This window comes from Musca vetustissima, unplaced genomic scaffold (assembly GCF_032173495.1).
Source record: "Musca vetustissima isolate MV318-11 ecotype Yass unplaced genomic scaffold, APGP_CSIRO_Mvet_v1 utg10343, whole genome shotgun sequence".
Classification (NCBI taxonomy): Eukaryota; Metazoa; Arthropoda; class Insecta; order Diptera; family Muscidae; genus Musca; species Musca vetustissima.
In genome coordinates, this window is record NW_026887868.1 from 62,054 (window position 1) to 88,940 (window position 26,887).

A 26,887-nucleotide genomic window follows, 5' to 3' on the forward strand; every position below is an offset into this window, starting at 1 on the left:
ACACACACATGCATACATTCACTCACCCAGAGATTCCATAAAACTTTGTTGTGGTATGGCAAATTGCGATAAATTCTCAAAAGTTGTTGTTGTTGTTGCTGCTTTCAATGTGGACCAAATGTCAGCTGTAAGTCGTCATACTTTTCGTAATGCGGTTTTTGCTACAACTTATAATTAAGAATACCCCCCACAAGGGTAGTGGTAAAATAAATTGTAGTTCGAAAAGGGATTTAAATAAATGCATAAGAGATACATTTAATAAAAAAAAACTAATAAAGCATACTTTTAGGAGCAAGAACAGCGGAAAGTGTTTAAATATAATTTCAATCAGATCTGCGGTTTGGGCCTATTACATGGGGCTCTAGCACTAAACAAAAGAAAATTCATGGAACTCTTAAAAAAAATTGTCCTTGTACAAATGTTTTTAAAAAAATCACGCGTTTTGTATTCTATAAAACCATTTTTTTAATCCATAATTCTTAATAGTCCCTTAACATTTTTTTTATTAAAAACATATTAAAACCAGTGAGCGGAGCAGTATAGTCGGACGGGGCCGACCATATGATACCCTACACAAATTCCACGAAAATCTGTCTTTCTGTGGTTCTACATTCTGAGCTTGGGCAATATTTCGCGATATTTGCACCCTCTTAACCGACTAGAGATTCCCTTCAAAAAAATTAAGTTTTCGGTCCATTTCATCCCAGAATTATTATCTGATCATCACCGAAAATTTTAGGCGTTGTCCTTGACCATTACTGGAACCGCATGGAATATTTCAAAGCGATCAGCGCTATATTTCCGCCCTCTAGTGTGGTAATGGGTTACTAAATAATATCTGAATACGTAAACACCTATAAATATCGGGGGCATATATAAACGCCATAGAATACAAATTTTGTCATTTTTCACACAAAAGTAAAGGTCCATTTGACCCGCTAAATATGGACCGATCTTTATCAAGACTGACATGCTTATTCTTTGGCCCAATCCCATTCTCCATGTAGAAATTCGCGATGTTTGGGCCATATTTGCGGCCTCTAGAGCGTCCAGAAAAGCAGATAAAAAATTTAGTTTTTGGTCCATTTCATCCCCTAAATATTAACCGATCTTTACCAAAAACAATAGGGGTCTTCCATAACTGTGGCCTGTATCGTGTTTACATATTATAAAGGACGGGCGGACGGACACACATGTCTACATCGACTCAGCTAGTCGAGATATTACGATCTGTATACTTAAAGGTGGGTCTAGGAACAATATTTTGCGGCATTACAAACTCTTGGGGCTGCACAAAGCTATAATTCCCTGACAACATAGTTGTGTAGGGTATACAAATAACGCCTCCTTATAGACCATAAAAAATATCCTCCAATTTTATTTTAGTTTTTAAATTCCACCATTTTATATATTTTTAGAAATACCACGCCTTTTATGGCCTCTAAAAATAATTCTATAATTGGGAGAACAAATGTAGGGGTTAAAATAAAATTTATGAATTTTAGATTCGAATACCAAGGAAGGAGGAGCATTTATTTTAAATTGGTTTTCGAATATTTTGTAAAAAGAAGTTTACATCGGGTGAAATGCATCCGAAGCCCCCTGACATTCATTTAAGCGACATGGGCATCAACAAATAGGAATAGCGGGAAAGAGCGCCATCAAGAGGAAAATAAGAACTCTAAATAAGCAAGTACACCAACCAATACTCACAATTCAAAAGGCAACGATAGATGGCAGCCCATCATATATGATAAGGCTACAGCAGACCCAATATATACTTGGACGGAATAAAAAACATTAAAATGATTAAGAATTAAATAATAGAATAATTTTATGATGTCTCCACAAGCATTTTCAAATGCATTTATAAAATGATAAAAATGTAGCCATTAATTGGAATTAAAATTAATGAAATACCTATCACACATGTATATTTTATAGAATCTCTAGGTGAGGTATCAGTATTTAGAATGGTTAGGCTATAATGTGTTGTTTGTAAGACCGACACAATAAAACAATTGATTTTAAGTTCTTATTAGGATAGAACATAACATGAATGACAGACAATACCACCACCGTGAATAAATAAAATGCAATGAGACATTGTTTCTAGGCAACAATAGATGGCAGCCACATAGTTGTGTTGATTTACCCCAATTAAAAAAAAACAAATTAAACCAGCTTAAAACAAAAACCTTAGCAAAAAATTCAAATCCATCTAGGGGTTTTCCTCTACCATCATAAGCTTAAAAATTTTGGCGGTCCCGATTTGTTCAAGATTTTAGTGTTGCACAGTGTAATAGGCATGACAGGAAAATTACGGCATTAAATTAGTAAGGACCCCAACCACTGTATTCAATTCAAGGATTTGTTGTTTCTAGGCAACAACAGATGGCACCTACATCACCTACAACAGGCTACAGTAGTCCCATCATCTACTCTGATGGAATAACAAAAAAATACTATGAAGTGATAAATGAAACTAAATGCCCTTGGATATATTTTTAATTGTAACAAAGACACATTTTAATGAAGTATTTTGGGGAAATTAATTAAGTTCAAGTTTTAAGGAGTAGTATCAGCCGACTTCCAATCCATTTTTTCAATATATAAAATAGATTCCAGCAAATATAAATATTAATAATTTAAAAATAATTAGTCACACATTGACATGAAAAATATTTTTACTTATTAAAGGAAATATGATATTATAAAAGGTCATAGGAAAATTTTCTATAGGAGTATATTTTTGGGAGAAAAATAAAATTTTTAATTCATGAATTATAAAGCAATATTTCTTCCCTTTTAATATATACCTTGTTTTATTACCTCCATAACGTATTTTATTTAATAAAATTAATTTTCAAAATGTAAAACAAACTTTTAGGATACGATTAATTTAGTGTATACATTTAGGGACTCACTATTTCAGTTGTCGAAAAAATGTGTTTTTTTTAAATACACTCCTAAATGTATGCAACTTTAAACCAACTATTTTCAATATTACATTTTCATTTATAATCTCGGTCTTCCCTCTCTTTCATTCATTGTCGAACTTTCTCTCCAACTTATTACATAAAAAAAGTAAAACGAAATTTCTTAATAGATTTACACAAACCATTACAGCAGCAACAAGAAAGAAAGAAAAACGAAACACCAAGTGTCAAATACAATAACGAGTAGCAAAAAAACTTTCCTCCTAACCACCACTTTTCTTTTATATAAAATTTTAGATTTTATTCACTTCCATAAAATGGGGAAATATTGTCATAAAACTACTTTTAATGTACACACAGAGAGTTTTCTTTTACTTTTGGTTTTTGGTGAGAAAATAATTTTGAAGAAAAAATTGTGTGCTTAAAAAGAAATGAAATTGCAAAAGAAAAGAAAACGATTCAGTACACTTAAACAATCAAATCCCCCCTTTGACTGAGTGTTATATTTTGAATGATAATATTTCCTGGAAATTTTTGTTAACCTTATTTGGTTTTTTTTTTTTTTTGTAATGCATTTCAGTACCATGAAATATAATAAGACCAAAAGTGCATTTTCATGTTAAATAGCAGATGAATGGGAAAACTAAATATTGACACTTTGACTTTCTCGTTGCTGAGGAAGGAATAATTCAAGATAGGGATTTCTTCTGTGAATCTGTATTACGTTATGGTGATAATCACCCATGTGCTATATTTCGAGTTTGCTCGAATGTGAAACATTTTCCCACATTTGGTGTGTTCCATTCCAAATACCCCAAAAAATATTGGGAATATAATTCGACCACATGTAGCCTTGTGGATAGAAAAAGAAATGAGATTGTACGTTCTTTTCTGAGCACATACAAGTTGAAAAAATATAATATTTGTTTTTTACAAAATTTAATTAAAAACCTAGTATTCAAATTAGATTTTGTAGTAAAATTGAAGGAAATAAAAAACCATTCATTATACTGCCGCCACCTCCGCTAGAATTTTGTGAGCTCGATATGGCAGACATGACAGATTTTTTTTAACAATACATTCCTACGTTTACGATTTCCACAACCTTTTCAGGATTCCATAGCTTTGCAAACATCGAAATACTTACAGAGATTCCCTAAGGCGGCGTCGTTAAAAACCTTCCAATCATAAGCCTTCTTCTAGTAAAAATCAGGGCAATTATCATGCCAGCAGACAGTTTTTCATAATTTTGTTGTTAAACAAATAGAAAATACAAAACCAGTGAGCGGAGCAGTATAGTCGGACGGGGCCGACCATACGATACCCTACACAACTACCAAGGAACTCTAACTTTCTGCGAAGTTTTATTCCGAGCCTGGGCAATATTTCGTATTAGTTGCACCCTCTTTCCCGATAAGAGGCACATCTTCCTTACACTGACATATTTTCCGAATATTACTAATTACTTACTTCTAAATACTTGTTCGGTTTATAATTGTGGCCTATAGATCGACATAAAAAAACGCACAAAAAAGAATATGTTTTCGGTCCACTTCATCCTAAAATTATTATCTAATCATCACCGCAAATTATAGGCGTTGTCCTTGACCATAACCGGAACCTCATGGAAATTTTCAAAGCGATTAACGCTATATTTCCGCCCTCCATTGTGGTAATGGGTTACTTAGTAATATCTGAATACGTTAGCACTTGTAAATATTTAAGTGTATCTCCCACATCCGATCACATACGACAATATAATTGGTATCAATTTAAAGGTCAGCCACTCCTCTTGCATATACTATCAACTTTTTGGGTCTATGTACTTCAGGAGTAAATATATACGTCATAGAATATAAATTTCATAATTTTTTACACAAAAGTCAGGGTCTATTTGACCCGCTAAATATTGACCGATCTTTATCAAAACAGGCATGCTTATTCTTTGGCCCGATCCCCGATGTTTGGGTCATAATTTCGGCCTCTGGAGCCACCATAAAAACCGACAAAAATAAAGTTCTTGGTCCATTTCATCCCCTAAACATTAACCGATTTTTTCCAAAAACAATAGGGGTCTTCATTGGCCAGAACCCATTCCACATGCAAAATTTGAAGATTGGTCCATAACTGTGGCCTGTATCGTGTTTACGAATTATAATGGACAGACGGAGGGACACACATGTCTAGATCGACTCAGCTAGTCGTGATATGACGATCGGTATACTTAAAAGAGGGTCAGGGACCAATATTTGACGGCGTTACAAACTCTTGAGGCCGCACTTTCGACCGAAATTGAGCACACCATTTTGCACAAAATGGGAATCTAAAAAAGTATGGGAATTTAAAAACTCTTGGAACCTGTCACATGGGCGAATATTTGATTCTCGGAAGCTACTAGCCACATACAGCGTTATCCATTTCGTGGTTGCAAAGTTAAAACGGAACACAAAATTTAAATGTAAATATTTTTTATAACTAATTTTGCTCCGAATTTCCCAAGAGATATAAATTTTTCGAGATTTTTTAATAAATAAATCCTATTAAATAGATTTTTGTGTTATTTTCCTAAAATCCATACACCACTAAATCTAATACCTGCCTAAAAGTATGTTTCAGTTTTTTTTCATATACCACATACAAGCTCTCACACATGTCATCACTTTATTTAAAAACCATGTAAATATGTCATCATATAAATACAATATACTATAAAAACATATAACTATATAGGTACACACAAACAACCATCTAATAGCCTCTACTTAATGTGAGATACTCATCAATTTGCATCAATACATGAAATGCCTATAAATATGCAATGGTTTTAGTTGCACATTTTTTTTATTTTTTGAGAGACAGTTTTATTACGAAAACAAAATCCTTCTAAATTGTCCACACATACATTGATACGACCATATAGCTTCCACATGACATGTTCACTAAAAGCCTTTTCAAAATGCATTTATAAAATGATAAAAATGTAGCCATTAGTTAGGACTAAAATTAATGACATACCCATCACACACACACACATGTATATTTTATATAGAATCTCTAGGTTAGGGTATTAGTATTTAAAAATTGGCTAGGCTACAAAACTTATTGCCAGCGAAAATGGCCATAAAGCATCATTGCACGCACAAACGTAAATTTTCTAAATCCCCACACCAAAAAACCACTCCACACAATATGTCATTCCTTTTAAATGCTAATTTCGTGAGCTAAATATAAATGTTTTAGTTAGAACGAAACGAACCGAACCAAAACAAAATATATGAAAGCCAAAAACATAAAAGCCATAAAGTGAGGAGGGGATCACGGGAATTACCACACAAGTTACTCTAACAATGAATTACCAATACCAGTCTCGTGGAGCTATGGTTTTTGTTTTATGAGGTGTATATATTCTACAATATGCTGTAATAACTATTCGAAATGTCCACTTCTCTCCTCTCCTGTTATATTTTTCTTTTATGCTACTGTGTCCCGTTAATCCTTTTGTGAGGAGCTTACCATTTCCAGTACACCTCCCCAAAAGACCCATGCGACAATTTTAATGTGGAAAATTAAATAAAAAATTGTTCCAAAGTGACATTGTTGAGTTAGCCAGCCAGCCAGCATGCTGGTCAAAAATTTGTATCCCCCATAGAGAAGCATATATAAATTTAGTTTATTCCAAAAATGGACAACAATTACAAAAAACAAACTATGCTTTGGATATAACCAGGCAAATGTAACGCATTTAAAAATGAATGACAGTTGAAAAAGCAGCAGCTGTTTTGGCCAGGCAAATAATGCATCAGGGAGGGAGGGAGGTACTACGTGAAACCCTCACCAACCAAAAGTGGCTGATAAGCTGCTGTGTTTGTATTTTCTTGTAGAACATAGGGTTATTTTACAATCAAGAAATAAATAAAAAATGAGCAGAAGGACGGGAAAATTATTAAATTTCAATAGGGCTTGTCCTTGGGTCAAATAAGTGAACTGTGCCAAATTTCATCCAATTTGGGTAATAAATGCGACCTATTCGACCTTACGTTCTGTCGTGATGTCGCTGTCCCAACCTCTATCGAATAACGTTTATTTTCCCCACCAGCCTGGTTTTAATTTTATTTGAACGCTCAAATTCAATCATTAGGTAATCTCCCTTGAATTCGCAGCTATCCAGATCGATAGGGTCCCTTTCTTGCAGCAAGCTATACGAAGCAATATTGACCGAACGCATCACCTCCTTTCCAGTTTCTATTTTTGTCGATCACACCATATCAGAGTTCTTCCCTAAAACGCCACCTGGCAAACTACGCATTCTCTTGATATTCCCAGTTTTTACGGAAGATTCCGGTGCAGTGTTCTCCAGGATATTACAGCTAGTGTCACCGCTCTCAGTCGATAGATTCCTGTGTCAATCCTCTTCAAATTCGAATTGGCTTTGCTTCCTATTTGTATCAGCCAACGAGAAGTTATTTTTTCCTTTTGGTGGGCTTGACATTCGTCTGCTCTTTCGGAGTCCTAATCCTCTATGCCACTTCCAAGTAAGTGGAAGTATGGTCTGGTTTATCCTTTTGATCAACTGATGATCTGTTTCTCCGTTTCATCTATGCCAATTTTAGGTTTTATGTCCCGGATAACTGTCGTATTCTACGATCATATCAGCAACTTCACAACTCCAGAATTCTATAACTGTTATGTTGGTTTTGTTCTCTTGTTCAGATTCGGAATCTGATTTTGAGTCCCCCTATCCCTCGGAAGGCTATGGTGTTAAGTTATAAGTTATTATTATTGAATTCATCAACTCAGGAGTTTTCTACCTTAAATATTATTCTTTAAAAACCCATTTAAATCTCCCTCTTAGAGTCCCTCTGCAATAACCCATTCCCAATCTACCATTAAATTGCTTCGCAATAAGTGCGTATTGTGGCGTATCTGTGTTTGAGGATTTCAATGTGTCACTCTGCTATTTTTATTGCATTACACTACCAAACAAACAATAACAAAAACAACAACCACAAAAAACAACAACACTCGGAAATGAAGCACGTAAAATATACCCTATAATACATTTTGCGGTTTTCACGGTGCTTATGACAGGATAGTTATTCAGCTGAAGAATGTGATACAGACGTTGTGTTGTACACAGAAGGAGAGTTTAAAAGGAAAACAGGGAGGGCACAAGAAGCAAAATCCAACAAATTTAAGTGGCATTAGTTGGGTACTAGGAGGCTAATTTATGTTACAATTAGACAGACAGGATAAAGAATGAGTATATAGGGAGAGAAGACAGAAATAATTCTTGTTCGAGGGAAGAACAAGGATTATTTCTGGAGCATAGATCATTCACAAAATATCGCGGTCAATGTTCTAGTTTCGTAAATCCTATTTTTTTATTCCAAGTAAGTAAATGGTTGGTTCTCTATAGCTTGTCCTAGGTTATGGGGTGCTGCCATCTATAGTTACCTAGAAACAAGTCCTCCTTTAATTGTATGCAGTGGTTGGAATCCTTGCTTATTTAGTGTTGCCATTTTCCTCAGGGTGGTGTTATCTACATTCATTCCAATTTTTCGATGCTGATATCAAGGTTGGTTATTAAAATATATCCTGTTACTCCTCACGGGGGCATAGAGTTTTTAGAAGGCATCGCCAACATTGTGTTAGTTTCGATAATCCTTTTTTCATCTAAGTAAATTATTTGGCTTCTGTAGCATGTCCTAGGTGCTGCCATCTATTGTTACCTAGTAACAACGCCTACTTTAAGTGTTGTAGTGATTGTAGTCCTTATTAATTTAGTGTTGTCATTTCCCTCTGGGTTGCGCCATTCCTCATGTGTCGATGTTGATGTCAAGGTTGGTTATTAAAATATCAAGACGCTTCGGATGCATGTCATCTGGTGGAGAAAAATGACAAATATTCGAAAACTACTATTAAAGAATTGTTCTTTCTCCGCTGGGATTCGAACCCGGTACCCAATGATATGTAGTGTGGCACATTATACACTGCACTAAGCCACCAAAAATCTCAGATTCTAGACAATAAATTTTATATTGATTTTTAATTATTTCTTGTAATCATAATCCTAATATTATAATCCATTAATTTGCTTCTGTCTTAATTTTTTCTTCCAGCCCCTCGATCGTGATCAACCTAATGGCCGGCCTCAATGGCGTTTCACCGTGTTCGCCCAGGATGAAGGCGGCGAAGGTCTCGTGGGTTATGCTGATGTTCAAGTCAATCTGAAAGATATCAACGATAATGCTCCCATTTTCCCACAAGGTGTCTATTTCGGCAATGTCACAGAAAACGGTACCGCAGGCATGGTTGTGATGACTATGACCGCTGTGGATTATGATGATCCCAATGAAGGTTCGAATGCCAAGTTGGTTTATTCCATCGAGAAAAATGTCATTGAAGAAGAAACTGGATCACCAATCTTTGAAATTGAACCCGATACGGGTGTTATCAAGACGGCCGTTTGCTGCTTGGATCGTGAACGTACCCCTGATTATTCTATACAAGTTGTGGCAATGGATGGCGGGGGGTTAAAGGGTACGGGGACGGCATCTATACGCGTTAAAGATATAAATGATATGCCGCCGCAATTTACAAAAGATGAATGGTTTACGGAAGTGGATGAAACGGATGGTACAACACTACCGGAAATGCCTATCCTAACGGTAACCGTGCACGATGAGGATGAAACAAATAAATTCCAATATAAAGTAATCGATAACAGTGGCTATGGGGCAGATAAATTTACCATGGTTCGTAATAATGATGGTACAGGTTCGCTGAAAATTGTCCAACCTTTGGATTATGAAGATCAACTGCAATCGAATGGTTTCCGTTTCCGTATACAAGTCAACGATAAAGGCGAGGATAATGACAATGATAAATATCATGTGGCCTATTCATGGGTTGTGGTAAAACTGCGTGACATCAACGATAATAAACCGCATTTCGAGAGGGCCAATGTTGAAGTTTCGGTATTTGAAGACACGAAAGTGGGAACGGAATTGGAAAAATTCAAGGCAACCGATCCAGATCAGGGTGGACGTAGCAAAGTCTCTTACTCCATAGATCGTTCATCGGACAGACAGAGACAATTTGCCATTAATCAAAATGGTTCAGTGACCATACAACGTTCATTGGATCGTGAGGTTGTGCCACGGCATCAAGTGAAAATCTTGGCTATTGATGATGGTTCTCCACCGAAGACGGCTACTGCAACGCTTACTGTAATTGTCCAGGACATTAATGATAATGCACCGAAATTCTTGAAGGATTATCGTCCTGTATTACCTGAACATGTACCACCACGTAAAGTTGTGGAAATTCTTGCCACCGATGATGATGATCGTTCCAAGAGCAACGGTCCACCATTCCAATTCCGTTTGGACCCCAGTGCTGATGATATTATCCGTGCTTCGTTTAAGGTGGAACAGGATCAAAGTAAGTTGTACTTTTGATTTTTTCTTATAAAATATTTTGATTTATTTTATAAATAAATTAGGTTACAGTTGTGGGTCTTAATTTATTTTTCTCGGAGCCTAGGGCTTCCAAAAAGAATAGCCACCTTAAATCGATTAGTTGGCGTGGACTTTACATATTTGCAGTCTTTTTTGTCATCGATTTTTCTATTCCAGCTATGTAAATTATAGGTCCGTTGTAGCCTCTACTATGATGCCATCTATCGTTGCCTAGTGGGAACGTTTCCCTGAAATGTTGTGTAGGGTTCTTGCTTATTTAGTGTTGGCAATGAGTGAATGATTGATCTTCTCTAACCTGTCCAATGTGATGAGAATGCCATCTATCATTGCATAGACACAACGGTTTCTTCAATTGTATACAGGGGTTGGGGTCCTTGCTTAGTGCTGCCATATTCCTCTGTATGGCGCTATCGCTTGTCTCTGCTATGTGTTAATCTCGTGTGTTGATGCATGAATTGATTATTCTCTTCCGATGCTTTGTATTCGGAAGCATCTTTTTTCGAAAACTACTTTGGAAGATTTTTTATTCTGAATGAATGATTCATCTGCTATATCCTGTGATTGGACTGCCATCTATCATTGATTAGAAGCAACGCCTCCTCCAATAGCATACAGTGGTTGGGGTTCTTGCTTAGTGTTGCCTTTTTCCTCTGGACGGCGCTCCTGGCTCTGATATGTATTAATTTCGTGTTTTGATGTCTGATTTGGTTATTTATAATGTGAGAGCCCTTCCAATGCATTTAATTGGGATGCCTCTTTTCCCAAAGCTACTTTGGAAAAATTTAGATTTTTTATTCGAGCTGAGTGGATGTTTGATCTGATCTTATGGGCTGCCATCTATCATAGAATAGCAGCAACGCCTACTCCAATTACATTCATTGGTTGGGGGTCCTTGCTTATTTAATATTGTCATTTTCCTCTGGATGGCGCTACTTTCTCTTATTCAAACTTTATGTTATGCCGGTTCGGATGGATGCCGGTTCGGATGGATGAGAGAATAATAAGGATGATGAGAATATCCAATCTCATATATGAGCAACCTTTAAAGTCCTCTATTTAGGGTTTGAAAACATATACTTTTCAATTTCTTTTTAATATTTTACTTAAGAAAATTATTGTTTTAAAATTTATTATTATATTATTAATTTATTAAAATGACATTTTTTATTCGAGAATGAATTGGACTGCCATCTACGCCTCCTCCAATAGCATACAGTGGTTGGGGTTCTTACTTAGTGTTGCCTTTTTCCTCTGGACGGCGCTCCTGGCTCTGCTATGTATTAATTTCGTGTGTTGATGTTTGATTTGGTTATTTATAATGTGAGAGCCCTCCGATGCATTTAATTGGGATGCCTCTTTTTCGAAAAACTACTTTGGAATAATTTTGACTTTTTTTATTCGAGCTGAGTGGATGTTTGATCTGATCTTATGGGGTGCCATCTATCATAGCATAGCAGCAACGCCTCCTCCAATTACATTCGTAGGTTGGGGGTCCTTGCTTATTTAATATTGTCATTTTCCTCTGGATGGCGCTACTTTCTCTTATTCAAACTTTATGTTATGCCGGTTCGGATGGATGAGATAATAATAAGGATGATGAGAATATCCAATCTTATATATGGGCAACCTTTGAAGTCCTCTATTTAGGGTTTGAAAAAGTATAATTTTCAATTTCTTTTTAATAAATTAAAAAAATATTTTTTTCAAATTTATTAAAATGACATTACAATAGTTCCAACATCTCCAACCAAAAAATCCAACTTTTTCCCAAACAAAAAAAGACCAAAAATCTTGTAATGCAAATATTTACACTGCCAATGCCCATACACTCTTCGGTCTATGGCTCTTGAACTTTTAGCAAATGTTCGCCCACCACTATAACCTACTGCTGTCAGTAATTTTTATTTTACTGTTAAAACATGTTCGAGAGTATTTACTCTAAATGGGTTTTTAAGCCTTTCAACTAAATACTGGTAATGTTTTATTGTAACATTCGTTTTGTTGTTGTTCCGAAAACAATGTTTAGTTTTCTGTTCAGTTTTAGATCTTTAGTTTGTTTGTACACAAAAAACAAAACTGAACAACAAAATTCAATCGGATTTAACTCAGGAGGAATTAAGGACACAAAACCTGTTAATTGCCAGAGAATTTAGAGAACAAAAAATCAGAATTACATTAGATTTTTGTTTTGTTTATCTAACTTTTGTTGTGGTCTTTAGTTGGCAAATAATTTTGCTGGAAATATATATTGGAGAGCGTTTTGTACAGTAAATTGTTACATGGTGTAATGGGAGTTCCAGAAAAAAAGAATCAGTTAAATAAGGAAGTATTTCGAAGAATAATAATTTGTTTCCTGAATTTGGATCTGCAGCTGCCCTTAATTTTGTATTAATTTACTTTAGCCGACTAGATAATTGATCAGCTGTAGTCTGTCATGTGGGCTGCCATCTATCGTAAACTCGAATCAACGCCTCCTTGCATATTTAGTGTTGTTCCGAAGACAATGCTTATTTAGTGTTACCAGTTTCCTTCTTGGTGGCGCCCAATTATTTCTCCTACTGTATTATACCAATTTATTGAATGTGATGCCGTTGTCGATTATTATAATGTCAGAGGCTATCCTATATTGTTTCTCTTTCTGTACAAATATTCAAAAACCACTTTGCAAGAATTCTGGCTTTTTATATTCAGCTAATGATTAATCAGCTCCTGCCATCTATCGTTGTGTAACCATTTAGTGTAACCATTACATATTTAGTGTAACCATTTTCCTCTGGATGGCGCCCTATTATTTCCATACGCATGTGTTAAAGGATGATTCCGATGTTGGTTATAAGAATGGCAGAGGCTATCCAATGTTCTTTACACTTTTTAAAAATATTCAAAAACCATTTTGCAAGAATTCTAATTTGTTATATTCAGCTAATCATTGATCAGCTCCTGCCATCTATCGTTACCTAAAAATAATGCCTCCTAGAAATTTGTGCAGTGGTTGGAATCTTTAATGTTGGTTATAAGAATGTCAGAGGCTATTTTATATTTTTGCCCTTTATAAAAATATTCGAAAATTACTTTACAAGAATTCTGATTTGTTATATTCAGCTATTCATTGATCAGCTCATGCCATCTATTGTTGTGCTGTGGTTGCGGTCCTTACTTATTTAGTGTTGCAATTTTCCTCTGAGTGGCGCTATCTCTTACCATGTAAAAATGATGATGCCGAGGTTGGTAATTAGAATGTCAGAGGCTTCCCAATAATTGTCATCTTGTGGAAAATGTAAGTCTCTGTATTCAAATACTCGAATACCAGCTAACCAGATGATTGGTCTGCTCTTGCTATATATTGTTGCTTGAATTTTGTGCAATGGTTAGGTTTCTTGCTTATTTAATGTCGCCTTTTTCCTCAGGATGGCGCTATCTCTTACCATGTGTAAATGATAATGCCGAGGTTGGTAATTAGAATGTCAGAGTCTTTTCGATAATTTTCATCTTGTGGGAAATGTAAGTCTCTGTTTTTAAATATTCGAATACCAGCTAAACAGATGATTGGTCAGCACCTGCCTTATTGGACAAATAATTTGTGTGCTGCTGTTTTCAAACATTTTAATAACAGTTAAGTAGCTGATTGATTTGCTCCTGGCATCTATCATTGCCTAGAAAGAACACCTCTTTATATTTGACTGCAGTTCTGTTAGTTGTGTTATCTTCATGTGTTGATGCGTATGCATTTATTCTGGAAAGGTTTAAAAATCTCTCCTTACAAATATTCAAAAACCAATTTGAACAAATTTTCCTACTCATCTGGGATTATTTTTGCAGTTGTTTTTTTTTATTTTTGCCATTACAAATATTTTTTCAAAACACTGTCCTTTAAAAATATATCTTTAATAACTACCCCATTGTTATTCTAGACAATATTCCAAATATATTCTCCTCCAATATCCTCATTTGCTTTTGTATTCTTTCACTCTTATTTGCTTAGCAGAAAATTGACAATTCAATACTGAAAAATACAAAAACAAAAAATTACTCTCCAAAGACCTTCACTTACGGTGAAAATCCAATAAATATTGTAAAAGAAAGGAAAAATAAACTAACATTTGCAGTTTAAAGTCAATTTTTGTTGGAAGCTTAAACTCAAATCCCATAGCCGCCTTCTCCTCCTCGAAACAATAGTAAAATTGGAAGCCGAAAGGAAGAAGAAAAAAATCCATAGATGATGATTTTTTTCTTCACTTTTGGGGGTAACAAATGAACTTTTACTATTAAAATCCAATTATCGAATTGCAGCAGTAGTCCGTCCAAGTAGTTCTGCTTTACAATTTTGGAAATCATTCGACAAAAGCTGGTAAACGAAGCAAACAAACAAAAAACGAACTAATGAAATCTCCAGCAACAAAGAAAATTGATATACCCACAAATACCCCCCAAAAAATCTAGTGGTTGGCTATCTTAGAGAATTGTTCGTATTTAATCCTTATACAAGTCTCTCTGCCTCGGCGTGAGTGTGTCTTCCGATGCCTTTGCCTTCAAGGATAAACTGGCCAATCAATTCGGCTTTTCAACAAAAATACTTTCTACACTTGTAACAACATTATCTAGGGAAGCTTCTCGGAGAGTATGGAGGTTAATTTTCTTTCGTTGCGACTCACATCAAGCCCCGTTTCCACCCTCTGTCGGACAGTATATATGCAAAAGTGTAAATTTACAAAATGTTTCAAATTTAATTACCAATCACATCGAACACTGTTGATATTGAACACTTCTTTGGCTGCTGGTGTTGAGTTGCCAATGAAGATGAAAAATAAAAAAGCAAACACACAGTAAAACTCAGGGTCATTTTAATCGAACTTAATTGGTTATTTTATTGATTTTTTCTGGTTGGTTTCATTTCTAATAATTAAGCACTGGAGACTATGCTTCACTTCGAAGTGAAGTAATTTGTGTAATACTAAACTTTAATTTAAAACAAATGCTTCGCCTAAACTTATGCTATCTAACTGCAATTCAGTTCATAGTTTAGCAAAGACACATTGCCTGTATAGGAATCCTATATTAATGGTGGCGACATCTGCAGCAGGAAATGCAAATTCTTTCATAGCAAAGACACAAAATCTCAACTTCTATTTTTAATGAAATAAAACATCAGACCTGAATCTCTATCCCATACTTATTTATATGAAACTTTGAAATATGCATAATGATTAAACATTGAAGAGTAAGCTCTATTATGTAAACCTAAAATTCAATTTTAAAACAAAACGTGTTTCGCCTAAAAATACAGACTGCAGCAATTCATTTCACAATTTAGCAAAGATATATTCTCTGTACAGGAACCCTATATTACTGGTGGCGACATCTGCGGCAGGAAATGCAAATTCTGTCTTAGCAAAGACACAAAATCAAAAAATGTTTTCTTAAAAAATTAACAAAGACGCATATTCTATGCATGAACCTATATTACTGCAGGCGCCATCTTCAGCAGGAAACGAAAATTCTAACTTAGAAAATATAAAATCTCATTTGTAATTTTTAATGACATAAAATATGAAGTTCGAATCTCTATTCCCTACATATATAGCCGATAATCTAATATTTGCATTTTTATTATTTTCTCTTCCCCCATTGCAGAGGGTGCCAACGGCGATGGTATGGCCGTGATTTCATCTCTACGCTCGTTCGATCGTGAACAACAAAAGGAATATATGATTCCGATTGTTATCAAGGATCATGGTTCCCCAGCCATGACTGGCACAAGTACCCTGACCGTAATTATTGGTGATGTTAACGATAATAAAATGCAACCTGGCTCCAAGGATATCTTCGCCTACAATTATCAAGGACAATCGCCAGATACCCAAATTGGTCGTGTTTATGTCTATGATTTAGATGATTGGGATTTACCCGACAAGAAATTCTATTGGGAATCTCAGGAACATCCTCGCTTCAAATTGGACGAAGACTCGGGTATGATAACAATGCGTGCTGGCACTCGGGAGGGACGTTATCATTTACGTTTTAAGGTTTATGATCGTAAACACACCCAGACCGATGTACCGGCTAATGTTACGGTAACGGTTCGTGAAATACCCCATGAGGCTGTTATCAATTCAGGATCGGTGCGCCTGTCGGGTATAACAGATGAAGATTTTATTCGTGTATGGAATTATCGTACCCAATCGTTGAGTAGATCGAAAATGGATCGGTTCCGTGATAAGTTGGCTGACTTGTTGAATACGGATCGCGAAAATGTGGATATCTTCAGTGTGCAGCTGAAAAAGAAACACCCGCCCATGACCGATGTCCGTTTCTCAGCCCATGGTTCACCGTATTATAAACCTGTAAGACTAAATGGTATTGTTTTGATGAATCGCGAAGAAATCGAAAAGGATGTGGGTATCAACATCACCATGGTGGGTATTGATGAGTGTTTGTATGAAAATCAAATGTGTGAGGGATCGTGTACGAATACCCTGGATATTAGCTCACTGCCGTATATGGTTAATGCCAATAAGACGGCGTTGGTGGGTGTGCGTGTGGATACCTTGGCTGAGTGTACCTGTGGAGCCCGCAACTTCTCTAAACCGGAAAATTGTCGAAATACCCCCTGCTATAATGGTGGACGTTGTGTGGATACCCGATTTGGTCCTCACTGTTCCTGTCCCGTGGGCTACACCGGCCCCAGGTGCCAGCAGACTACCCGCAGCTTCCGTGGTAATGGTTGGGCCTGGTATCCTCCATTGGAAATGTGTGACGAATCACATTTAAGTTTGGAATTTATTACCCGCAAACCAGATGGTTTGATAATCTACAATGGACCCATTGTTCCACCGGAGCGCGATGAAATGTTAATTTCCGATTTTATTTCTTTGGAATTGGAGCGAGGCTACCCACGTCTTCTCATTGATTTTGGTTCGGGAACCTTGGAATTGCGTGTCAAAACGAAGAAAACTTTGGATGATGGTGAATGGCATCGCATCGATTTATTCTGGGATTCGGAAAATGTCCGCATGGTTGTGGACTTCTGTAAATCGGCGGAGATCAGTGAAATGGAAGATGGTTCAATGCCAGAATTTGATGATATGTCCTGCCAGGCTAGGGGTAATATTCCGCCATTCAGTGAATATTTGAACGTGAATGCTCCACTGCAGGTGGGTGGTTTGTATCGTGAACAATTTGACCCATCGTTGTATTTCTGGCATTACACCCCCATGGCCAAGGGATTTGATGGATGTATACGTAACTTGGTACACAATTCGAAATTATATGATTTGGCCCATCCGGGTCTATCGCGTAACAGTGTGGCTGGATGCCCACAAACTGAAGAGGTGTGTGCCCAATCAGAGCAGACAGCACGCTGCTGGGAACATGGTAACTGTGTTGGCTCCCTCAGTGAGGCTAGATGTCAATGCCGGCCAGGTTGGACTGGTCCCGCCTGTAATATACCCACCATACCGACCACCTTTAAGCAACAGAGTTATGTCAAATATGCCTTGAGCTTCGAACCGGATCGTTTTAGTACACAAATACAGCTGCGTTTCCGTACCCGTGAGCAGCACGGAGAGCTGTTCCGTGTCAGCGATCAACATAATCGTGAATATGGTATTCTGGAGATTAAGGATGCTCGTTTGCATTTCCGTTACAATTTGAATTCCCTGCGTACCGAGGAGAAGGATTTATGGCTAAATGCTGTGGCCGTTGATGATGGTCAATGGCATGTGGTGAGGATAAATCGTTATGGTTCGGCTGCTACACTGGAGTTGGACGGCGGTGAGGGTCGTCGTTACAATGAAACCTTTGAATTTGTCGGTCATCAATGGTTGTTGGTGGATAAACAGGAGGGCGTGTATGCTGGCGGCAAGGCGGAATATACTGGTGTTCGAACATTTGAGGTGTATGCTGATTATCAGAAGAGTTGTTTGGATGATATAAGGTGAGTTTGTTTCAGACACACACACACATTGATACTACTACAAACATGTGTGCATACACACACACATCAAAAACAATTAACCCAGAAACCATTGCAAGTATCACCTCCCCAAAATTTTGTGTTTTTTGTTCGTTTCTTCTTTCAGGCTGGAAGGTAAACACTTGCCACTGCCACCGGCCATGAATGGCACCCAATGGGGTCAGGCAACGATGGCTCGTAATTTGGAAAAGAATTGCCCCTCAAATAAACCATGTTCGAATGTCATCTGTCCGGAGCCATTCGAATGTGTTGATTTATGGAATGAATACGAATGCACGTAAGTTGATTTGGTCTATACTCTCACTACCATATATAAGCCAAGAACTCCATCCTACCCCCATTCCCCAACTCCCTCTCCTCAGTCATCATGAACACACAATCAATCCAAAAACCATTTCATATCCAACCCCAAAACATTAAAACAAAAAATCATTGTTTTTCGCTCGATAGTTTGTTTTGATGTGTTTTTTTTTCTCGTTTTTGCGTTCTTTTTTTTACCAATCCATTTTGGTTAAAGCCATCAAATTCGTTTTTGTTCAATTCGTTTGGAAATTCGATTTTTTTTTCGTCTACTTCGTTTTTGGTATAGTGTATACATATTTGTTGTTTCTATTTCGATTATCATTTTATAGGTTTTAATAGCGCTTTTAGCTGAAATTGAATGGTGAACAAAATGGCACAGTGGGGGGAAAATTGAAAAAAATGGGAGGATTTAAATTTGAATAAAATAATAATTAATACCAAATTATAATAGAAAAAAATAATCGACACCTCTATCCACGTCTTAGCTTCATAAAATATTCTTTAAAAATCCACGCCTAAGACTGGCTTAAAAAAAATATGTTTTTAAAAATCCATGCCTAAGGCTGGCCTTTGAAAAAAGATTCTTTAAAAATCCACGCCTAAGACTGGCCTTAAAAAATAAGTTTTTAAAAATCCACGCCTAAGACTGGTCTTAAACACATGTTTTTAAAAATCCTAGCCTAAGACTGACCTTAAAAAATATGTTTTTAAAAATCCAAGCCTAAGACTGGCTTTAAAAAAGATTCTTTAAAAATCAAGCCTAATGCTGGCCTTTCAAAACAATATTTTTTTTTAAATTCACGCCTAGGACTGGCTTTAAAAAATATTTTTTTAAAAATCCACGTCTACCAGTGGCCTTAGAAAATATTTTTTTTAAATCCATGCCTAAGGCTGACCTGTAAAAAAATATTTTTTTTTATAATTCCACGCCTAAGGCTGACCTTTAATAAATATTTTTTTAACTTCACGTCTTAGAAGATATTTTTTTAAATCCACTTCTAATGCTGGACTTTAAAAAATATTTTATTTTTTTAAATCCACTCCTACGACTGGCTATTTTTGTAATTTTTTAATATTTGAAGTCCACGACTCAAACATATCTTCAAACTACCACGGAACTTTGTTTATTCCGAGCCTGGACAATATTTCGTAATATTTACAGCCTCTTGCCCGATTAGAGGTCAAAAGCAGCTCATCCTAATTAATTGTCCAGATTTCCTTCACCGTGGGTTGTGTTGTGACTCGACTCCAAAAACACAAAAAAAAGTTGTCGGTCCACTTCATCCCAAAATAATACTCTGATCATCATCGAAAATTATAGGCGACTTGTTGTGTGAAAAATTACAAAATTTGTATTCTCTGGCGTATATATTTCTCCTGGCGTATATATTTTCTCATATACCCGAGAAGTTGACAATATATTCAAGAGGAGTGGTTGACCTTTAAATTGATACCAATTATATCGTCGTATGTACTCGGATACGACCATATAATTGGTATCAATTTTAAGCAACCACTACCTCTTGAATATACTATCAACTGATTGCTTTGAAAATTTCCATGAATTTTCAATATATACGTCATAGAATACAAATTTTGTACTTTTTTCACACAAAAGTCATGGTGCATTTGACCCGCTAAATATTGACCGATCTTTATCAAAACAGGCATGCTCATTCTTTGGCCCGATCCCGTTCTCCTTGTAAAAATTCGAGATGTTTGGACCATAATTGCGGCCTCTGGCACGACCAGACAAAAAAATATTTGTTTTTAAATACATGTCTATGTCCTAACTTCAAAAAATATTTTTTTAAATACATATCTATGGCTTAGCTTCAAAAACTAGTTTAAACGAAAGCCAAGCCTCTGGCATAGCTCAAAAAAAAATATTTTTTCCTACCACTGTGCCGCTCCCAAAATTTACCATTTATTTTCAATTTTTTATTTTGAAAAATCGTAAAATTTTATAAGCAGAGTAGAGGGAATGACAAAAAAACCGATGAAACAATAAATATACCGGATAATTGATTTTTATGAAAATTGAAAAGTTCAAAAAAAAAGGAGAGAATAAAATTCACATGAACCCTTCAACACTATACAAAAAAATAGTTGGGATTTAAAAAAAAACCAACATGTTCGTTTGTTTATTTTTTTGGAAAGGCCACAGGATTTTTAATCCTCTTTATGGGAAACTCGATTAGTTTCACATAAACACATACAAACAGACAAACAATGACATAAATATACTTATAGTGAAGTTCGGCAGTAAAAATTAGTATTGAAAATCTATAAAACACACACCGACAAAATAGAAAAGAAAAAAATAATATATATATATATATACATATAGAGCCCCTCATAACACCGACAGTCATGAAACATATAAAACAACACTTTTTTGGAATATCTATTTTTTATGGGTTGCTTTTTTTTACAGTTACTTAGGTCGTCGACAGGTATTTGAAACAACTCTCTTTTTAATAAAAAATAGTTATTAATTGGAAATCAAATATGTGGAAATCTATTTTATGAAGCTAAATTTCGATGTTAGTCAGAATTTTGAAATTTTCATGTAGACAAAATTTTTTTAATCTATATTTTCTAATGCTGAAGAAAAATAGCTATACAAAATTTTAACGTGTTTTTTATGTTTGTAATTTTTAGTTTTGAATATTCATGTTTGCCGACCAAAGGTCAACGCAATGCATTACCTATTGCACCATCGTCCGATCAGTAAATTATGCTAATTTGGCTGTTGTTGTTGCTTCGTTTTGAATTTCATTAATGAAGTGATAAGCCGTAATTAATTCTGACTTAATTAGGTGAACTTGAAACTTATGTTGTTGTTCTTGTTGTAAACATAGGTAAACACACGTAGTGGGGTTAGGTCCCATCATGTGTTCACTGCTTTGTGTAAACAAAAGTAATGGGGTTAAGTCCCACCATGTGCTTACTGCACTGTGTAAACAAAATGTGACAGAGGCGACAGTAGTAAACCCAAAATTTAGGTTCAGTCAAAATATGTTAAAATAAATATACAAATAAGTCTGAAAGTAATTTTAAGTGAGTTATTTATACTCTTTCGAGTCGAACTTAATGATCGAAGTTTTGTAATGAAAAGGAAAGCCAGGAGAAGAACCTACGTACCCACCATTAGGCGACGCGTTTCGCCGTTGATAAGCGGTTCATCAGGCATATTGGGCTATGTGGTTTTACAAAGGTCGTATGTTGATAACTTGTATTTATTCTGCCCTGATGCGAAACTTGCATATGCGAATTAAATTCAAATTTTCCAAGATTCGACATTGACAAGATTCGTCTTCATTCTAGAAACAGTCCTTTTCAAAGCAGATTTTTGTTGTAGCGATGGATAATTAATCCACACACATACAATTGCCTCCATGGTATACACATGTTTTTGCGCAACAGTTTTAGAAGTGTGTTGATGGCTCCGAACGTTAGTGGTCTGGAAACATTTGTGTTGCTCTGACGACCGAAGTTCGAGCCCTAGCCATGCTCAGCTAAATTAATTTTTGTTATTTGATTTTTGCCTTGTAAGGGCAGTGATCATTTGAAAGTAAATTTAAGTGTGTTATTTATAGATAAAATCCACATATTCGTTAATAATCATTGTTAAAATTAATAACATTGAGATAAGTTAGCCCATGAAAACACACATTTTTTTATTTTGTACAAAACCGTCTAACATAATTTTCATTCAATACTCCATAATTCATAATTTTCATCTTCAGCCATGCTTATCATCTATAATCATCTATTGCTCATTGTATACGAAAATTTCATTGAAATCATGAAAATCATTCAACATCTTCATCATCATCATCATGAAACACTAATTTAAAAACCCCTGAACAAAACTCGGGTGCTCTGTACCTTCACTTGTAGATAAACACCAAAATCATTGAACTCAAACTCCTCAATACAAATCAGACTACATATTGAGCACACACAAAAGAAGGCCTACTAAAAAATCAGTGAAACTAGTGACAAAAATTGACAACATTAGGGTATACAGATTTTTTCTAATTGTATTAAAAATTTAAGAAAAAAATGTATAAAAAATACAGTGTACTAACCATCTAATTGGAACTCGATTTTCTGTGAATATATAACATAATTTGAAGGCTTCGCTGTATATTATAAAAACGTTTTCAATAATAATTTTGTTTCAATATTTTTTATTTATTTAATTCGCTGATCCAATTTTAGTTGCATTTGATTTTATTCGCAATCATCATCGCCATCATTGTCATAACTTCAAAAAATCCGATCACTCATCTGCATATTAAGCTTCGTTGTTAATACACTCAGAGAAAAAATGTTTGTTACCTGGGAGAAAAAAAAGTATTCAAAATATGGTGAATTTAAATCTTTTTTGCAGAGAGCGGGTTAATTATGCTCAATACACCTCAGGATTTTTTAATTGGAAAATCCCTATTGACCCTAATGATTTTTTATTGAAAAAAGAAAACAAGTACTTAGGTCCTCTGAATTCATGCCTATGACCGACAAATATTTCAAAGACCATATTTTACACTCAAAAAATATTTTTTTTAAAAAATCCACGCCTATGGCTCACGATTTAAACATTTTATTAAAAATATAAGCCTATAAGTTTGCATTATATTTTTATTTTAAATCCACGCCCATGGCTTAGCTTCAGAAAATATTTTTATAGAAATCCACCGACTATACAAATATTGCAAAAAAAAAAAAAAATAATAAATAAATAAAAAAATAAAGGCAACTTTTAAAACGTATTTTTTGAAAAAACCCAAGCCAATGACTTAGGTTCAAAATTTATTTTTACAACCTCTATAGCATATAGCAAAGCTTGGCATATTTTCTTTTAAATCCAGGCGGAGAGCTGGTTTAAAAAATATATTTTTACAACTCCACGTCGTGAGCTGGCTTTTCAAAAATATTTTGAATAATTGAACTTAAAAACCAGTTAGCGGAGCAGTATAGTCGAACGGGGCCGACCATATGATACCCTACATAACTACCACGAAAAGCAAACTTTCTGCGTTCTATATTCTGAGACTGGGCAATATTTCGTGATATTTGCATCTTTTTTCCGATTATAGATCACCAACTCCACTTTCTAAGCCTGGCTTATTTTCCAAAATTTTGTTCTTGAAGGGAATTTTTACGCCATAAAATAAAAAAAATTGTCACTTTAGGTTATGGTTGATTTGACCCTCGGAATATTGACCGATCATCATCTAAACAGCCGCTCTACGTATTTGGCCAGATCTCCTTCACCTTTTAAAATACGTGATGTTCTGCATATAATAATTGCCACTAGAGCAACTAAAAAATCTGACAAAATTAATGTTTTCGGTTCATTGCACCCCCTGAATGAAATATCAACACCGAAAACTATAGGACCCGTTCTTGATTATAATCGGAACTTCATGTACAATTTCAAAGCGATCAGCGCTACATTTCTTAATTACGTATAACTCCCACATCAGAGTACATACAGGCACATAATTGGTATCAATTTGAAGGTCAACAACTCCTCTTGGGTATACCATCAACTTCTCGGGTATATATCCTTCAGGGGCAAATATATACGCCATAGAATACAAATTTTGTAATTTTTTACACAAAAGTCAGGGTCTATTTGAACCGCTAAATATTGACCAATCCTTATTAAAACAGGCATGATTATTCTATGGCCCGATCCTCTTCTCCATGTAAAATTTCACGATGTTCGGACCAAAACTGCGGCCTCTGGAGCGACCAGAAACACCGACAAAAACAAAGTTTTTGGTCCATTTTATCCCCTAAATATTAGCCGATCTTTACCAAAAACAATAGGGGTCTTCATTGGCCAAAACCTATCCTACATGCAAAATTTCGTGAAGATTGGTCCATAACTGTGGCCTGTATCGTGTTTACAACTTATAATAGATCGACTCAGCTAGTCGAGATATTTCGCGGCGTTACAAACTTTTGAGGGGCGTTACAAACTTTCAAAACCTATTTTCTAAAAAATCAAAGGCCATGTTTTACCTTCAAAACATATTTTCTAAAAAATCCACGCCATTGGCTTGGCTTCAAAACATAATTCCTATAGTATAGGACAAAGCTTAGCTTATTTTGTTAAATCCAAGCCGACTTAAAAAAAATCCTCGCCGAGAGCTGGCTTTAAAATATTATTACCGAGAACTGAGTTAAAATAAAAATATTTTAAATAATTTTAAAACTTTTAAAAAAGTTGCACAAAAAGTCAATCCAATGGAAAAAAAGACGCACAAAAAAAAATGTCAATAAAACTGGTCAGAGATCATGTCATCTATCCTTGGAAATCAAAAACGACGTAGATAAATCCAAATTAGTTTGAATTATCACGTAAAAAGGAAAATACAACTTACAACTGGTCATCAACAAGGTTTTGAAATCCAGGCGGAGATTTATTTTTTTTAAATAGTTTTTACAAATCCAAGCCGAGAATTTGCTTAAAAATAACTTTTTTAAAATCCACGCCGAGATCTGGCCTCTAAAAATATATATATATTTTTTTTTAAATCCACAAAAAAAAAGAAAAGAGAAAATATTTACTCAGAACCACTAAAGAATTTTTCTATAAAAGGAGCAATGACCCTTTAAGGAATTCTCACAGTTTCAAAACTCTGAAGACTGACGATTGTTCAGGGGATTTGAAGTATTTTTTATCTTTATTATTTTTAATATTTAAAAAATATCGGGTTAAAAAAGTAAAAACAAATCCATATCCCCCGGGGACATTTTCTTATACAATAATGAGTCCTGTAGTACAAAAATAAAATTGATCATCTGAGAACAAATATTTACCCAGAATACCTGAAAAGAGGTTTTTCTATACGAGGTTTTTCTTAAATATTGTGGTCTGTGTCGTAATTTTAAGAGACATACAGACATTCTTAAATATCAACATAGAATATTTCTAGGTCGTGTTAACAGAAATAACATTTTTATTATACACTCCGCCTTATGGTGTAGGGTATAAAAATCATTACATATGACTAAGGATTTATTCCATAAAAAACAACCTCCAATGGACAACAAATCTACTCAGGCATGTTTCTGAGGACTTTTATACCACAATCTCAAAAAACGTCATTCTCTTTTACAAACATTTTTTCTTTGAGTGTTTCATTAACCATATTTTTTGTTACTCATCGCCTACACTTGAAAAAAAATTTGAAACCACGTCCCATTCTCATTAAATTTAAAACAAAACAAAAAAACTCTATTTTCAAAAACCCCTCTCTCTCATAGAGATCGTTACACCCTTTCCTGAAAAAAAATGTGTTTGCAATATTCCTGATGTCTATGTTATTGTTATTCTTGTTTCACACATATATGTATTTCTCTACTTCACTGAATCAAAAAAAAAAAACATTTTAATCATGCTCCTCGTCTTGCTATCCGTCATCATTGCCGCCGCCTTTGCCAATTTCTTTACCACAAAACTACACACCACAGCTGTGGTGAGGGTCGTGTTATGTCACCCGATGCCAAAGGCTGTATGGATCGCAACGAATGTTTGGATCTGCCCTGTTTGAATGGTGCCACCTGTATAAATCTTGAACCGAGAATGCGTTATCGTTGCATCTGCCCGGATGGCTTTTGGGGCGAAAATTGTGAATTGGTGCAGGAGGGACAAACGTTAAAATTGAGCATGGGTGCTTTGGCGGCAATACTCGTCTGTTTGCTGATCATACTAAGTGAGCAAAAAAAAAAAAATCATAAATGTTTTGTTGTAATTTTGTTTTACATTTGTTCCCTTGTGAAAAGAAACTACTTGCGCTCTAATATTTCTTTTTTATGATTTCGTCAATGTTTGCCCTTTTGTCATTGTTAGCTGAAGAATTTGTTGTTTTATTCATTCAATGATTTTCCCTTATAATAATTGGTGTTATTTGAATATTTCATTTAAATTTTTTCCATTTTGATGTCTCATATCGTTGTTATCCTAAAATTTATCCATATTTAAATTGTAATTTAAATGCACTGCAAATATCATCACCGTTTTCTTTTTGTGCCTTAAAAAGAGGGTGTGCCAAAATAAAGGATATGAATTTAAAAAAAATATATATCTTATGTAAATGTTTCAACATTTTTAATATAAATTTGAAAAAAATATATTATTAAAGTGTTTTTATTTATTAAAAAATAAA

The 26,887-nt window shown here is 35.1% G+C and overlaps 1 protein-coding gene across 1 annotated transcript in view; it reads left to right on the forward strand.

The window, feature by feature from the left end:
- LOC133335666 (neural-cadherin) overlaps window positions 1–26,438 on the forward strand; it is a gene marked incomplete at both ends in the record, with an annotated part of 42,276 nt that extends 15,838 nt beyond the window's left edge. The window contains 4 exons of the mRNA XM_061543975.1: window positions 9,059–10,382; window positions 16,052–18,353; window positions 18,499–18,669; window positions 26,193–26,438. Of these exons, the coding sequence (XP_061399959.1) occupies window positions 9,059–10,382; window positions 16,052–18,353; window positions 18,499–18,669; window positions 26,193–26,438 (4,043 nt within the window). The remainder of the gene's footprint in view (window positions 1–9,058; window positions 10,383–16,051; window positions 18,354–18,498; window positions 18,670–26,192) is intronic.
- Between the last annotated feature and the right edge of the window lie 449 nt (window positions 26,439–26,887).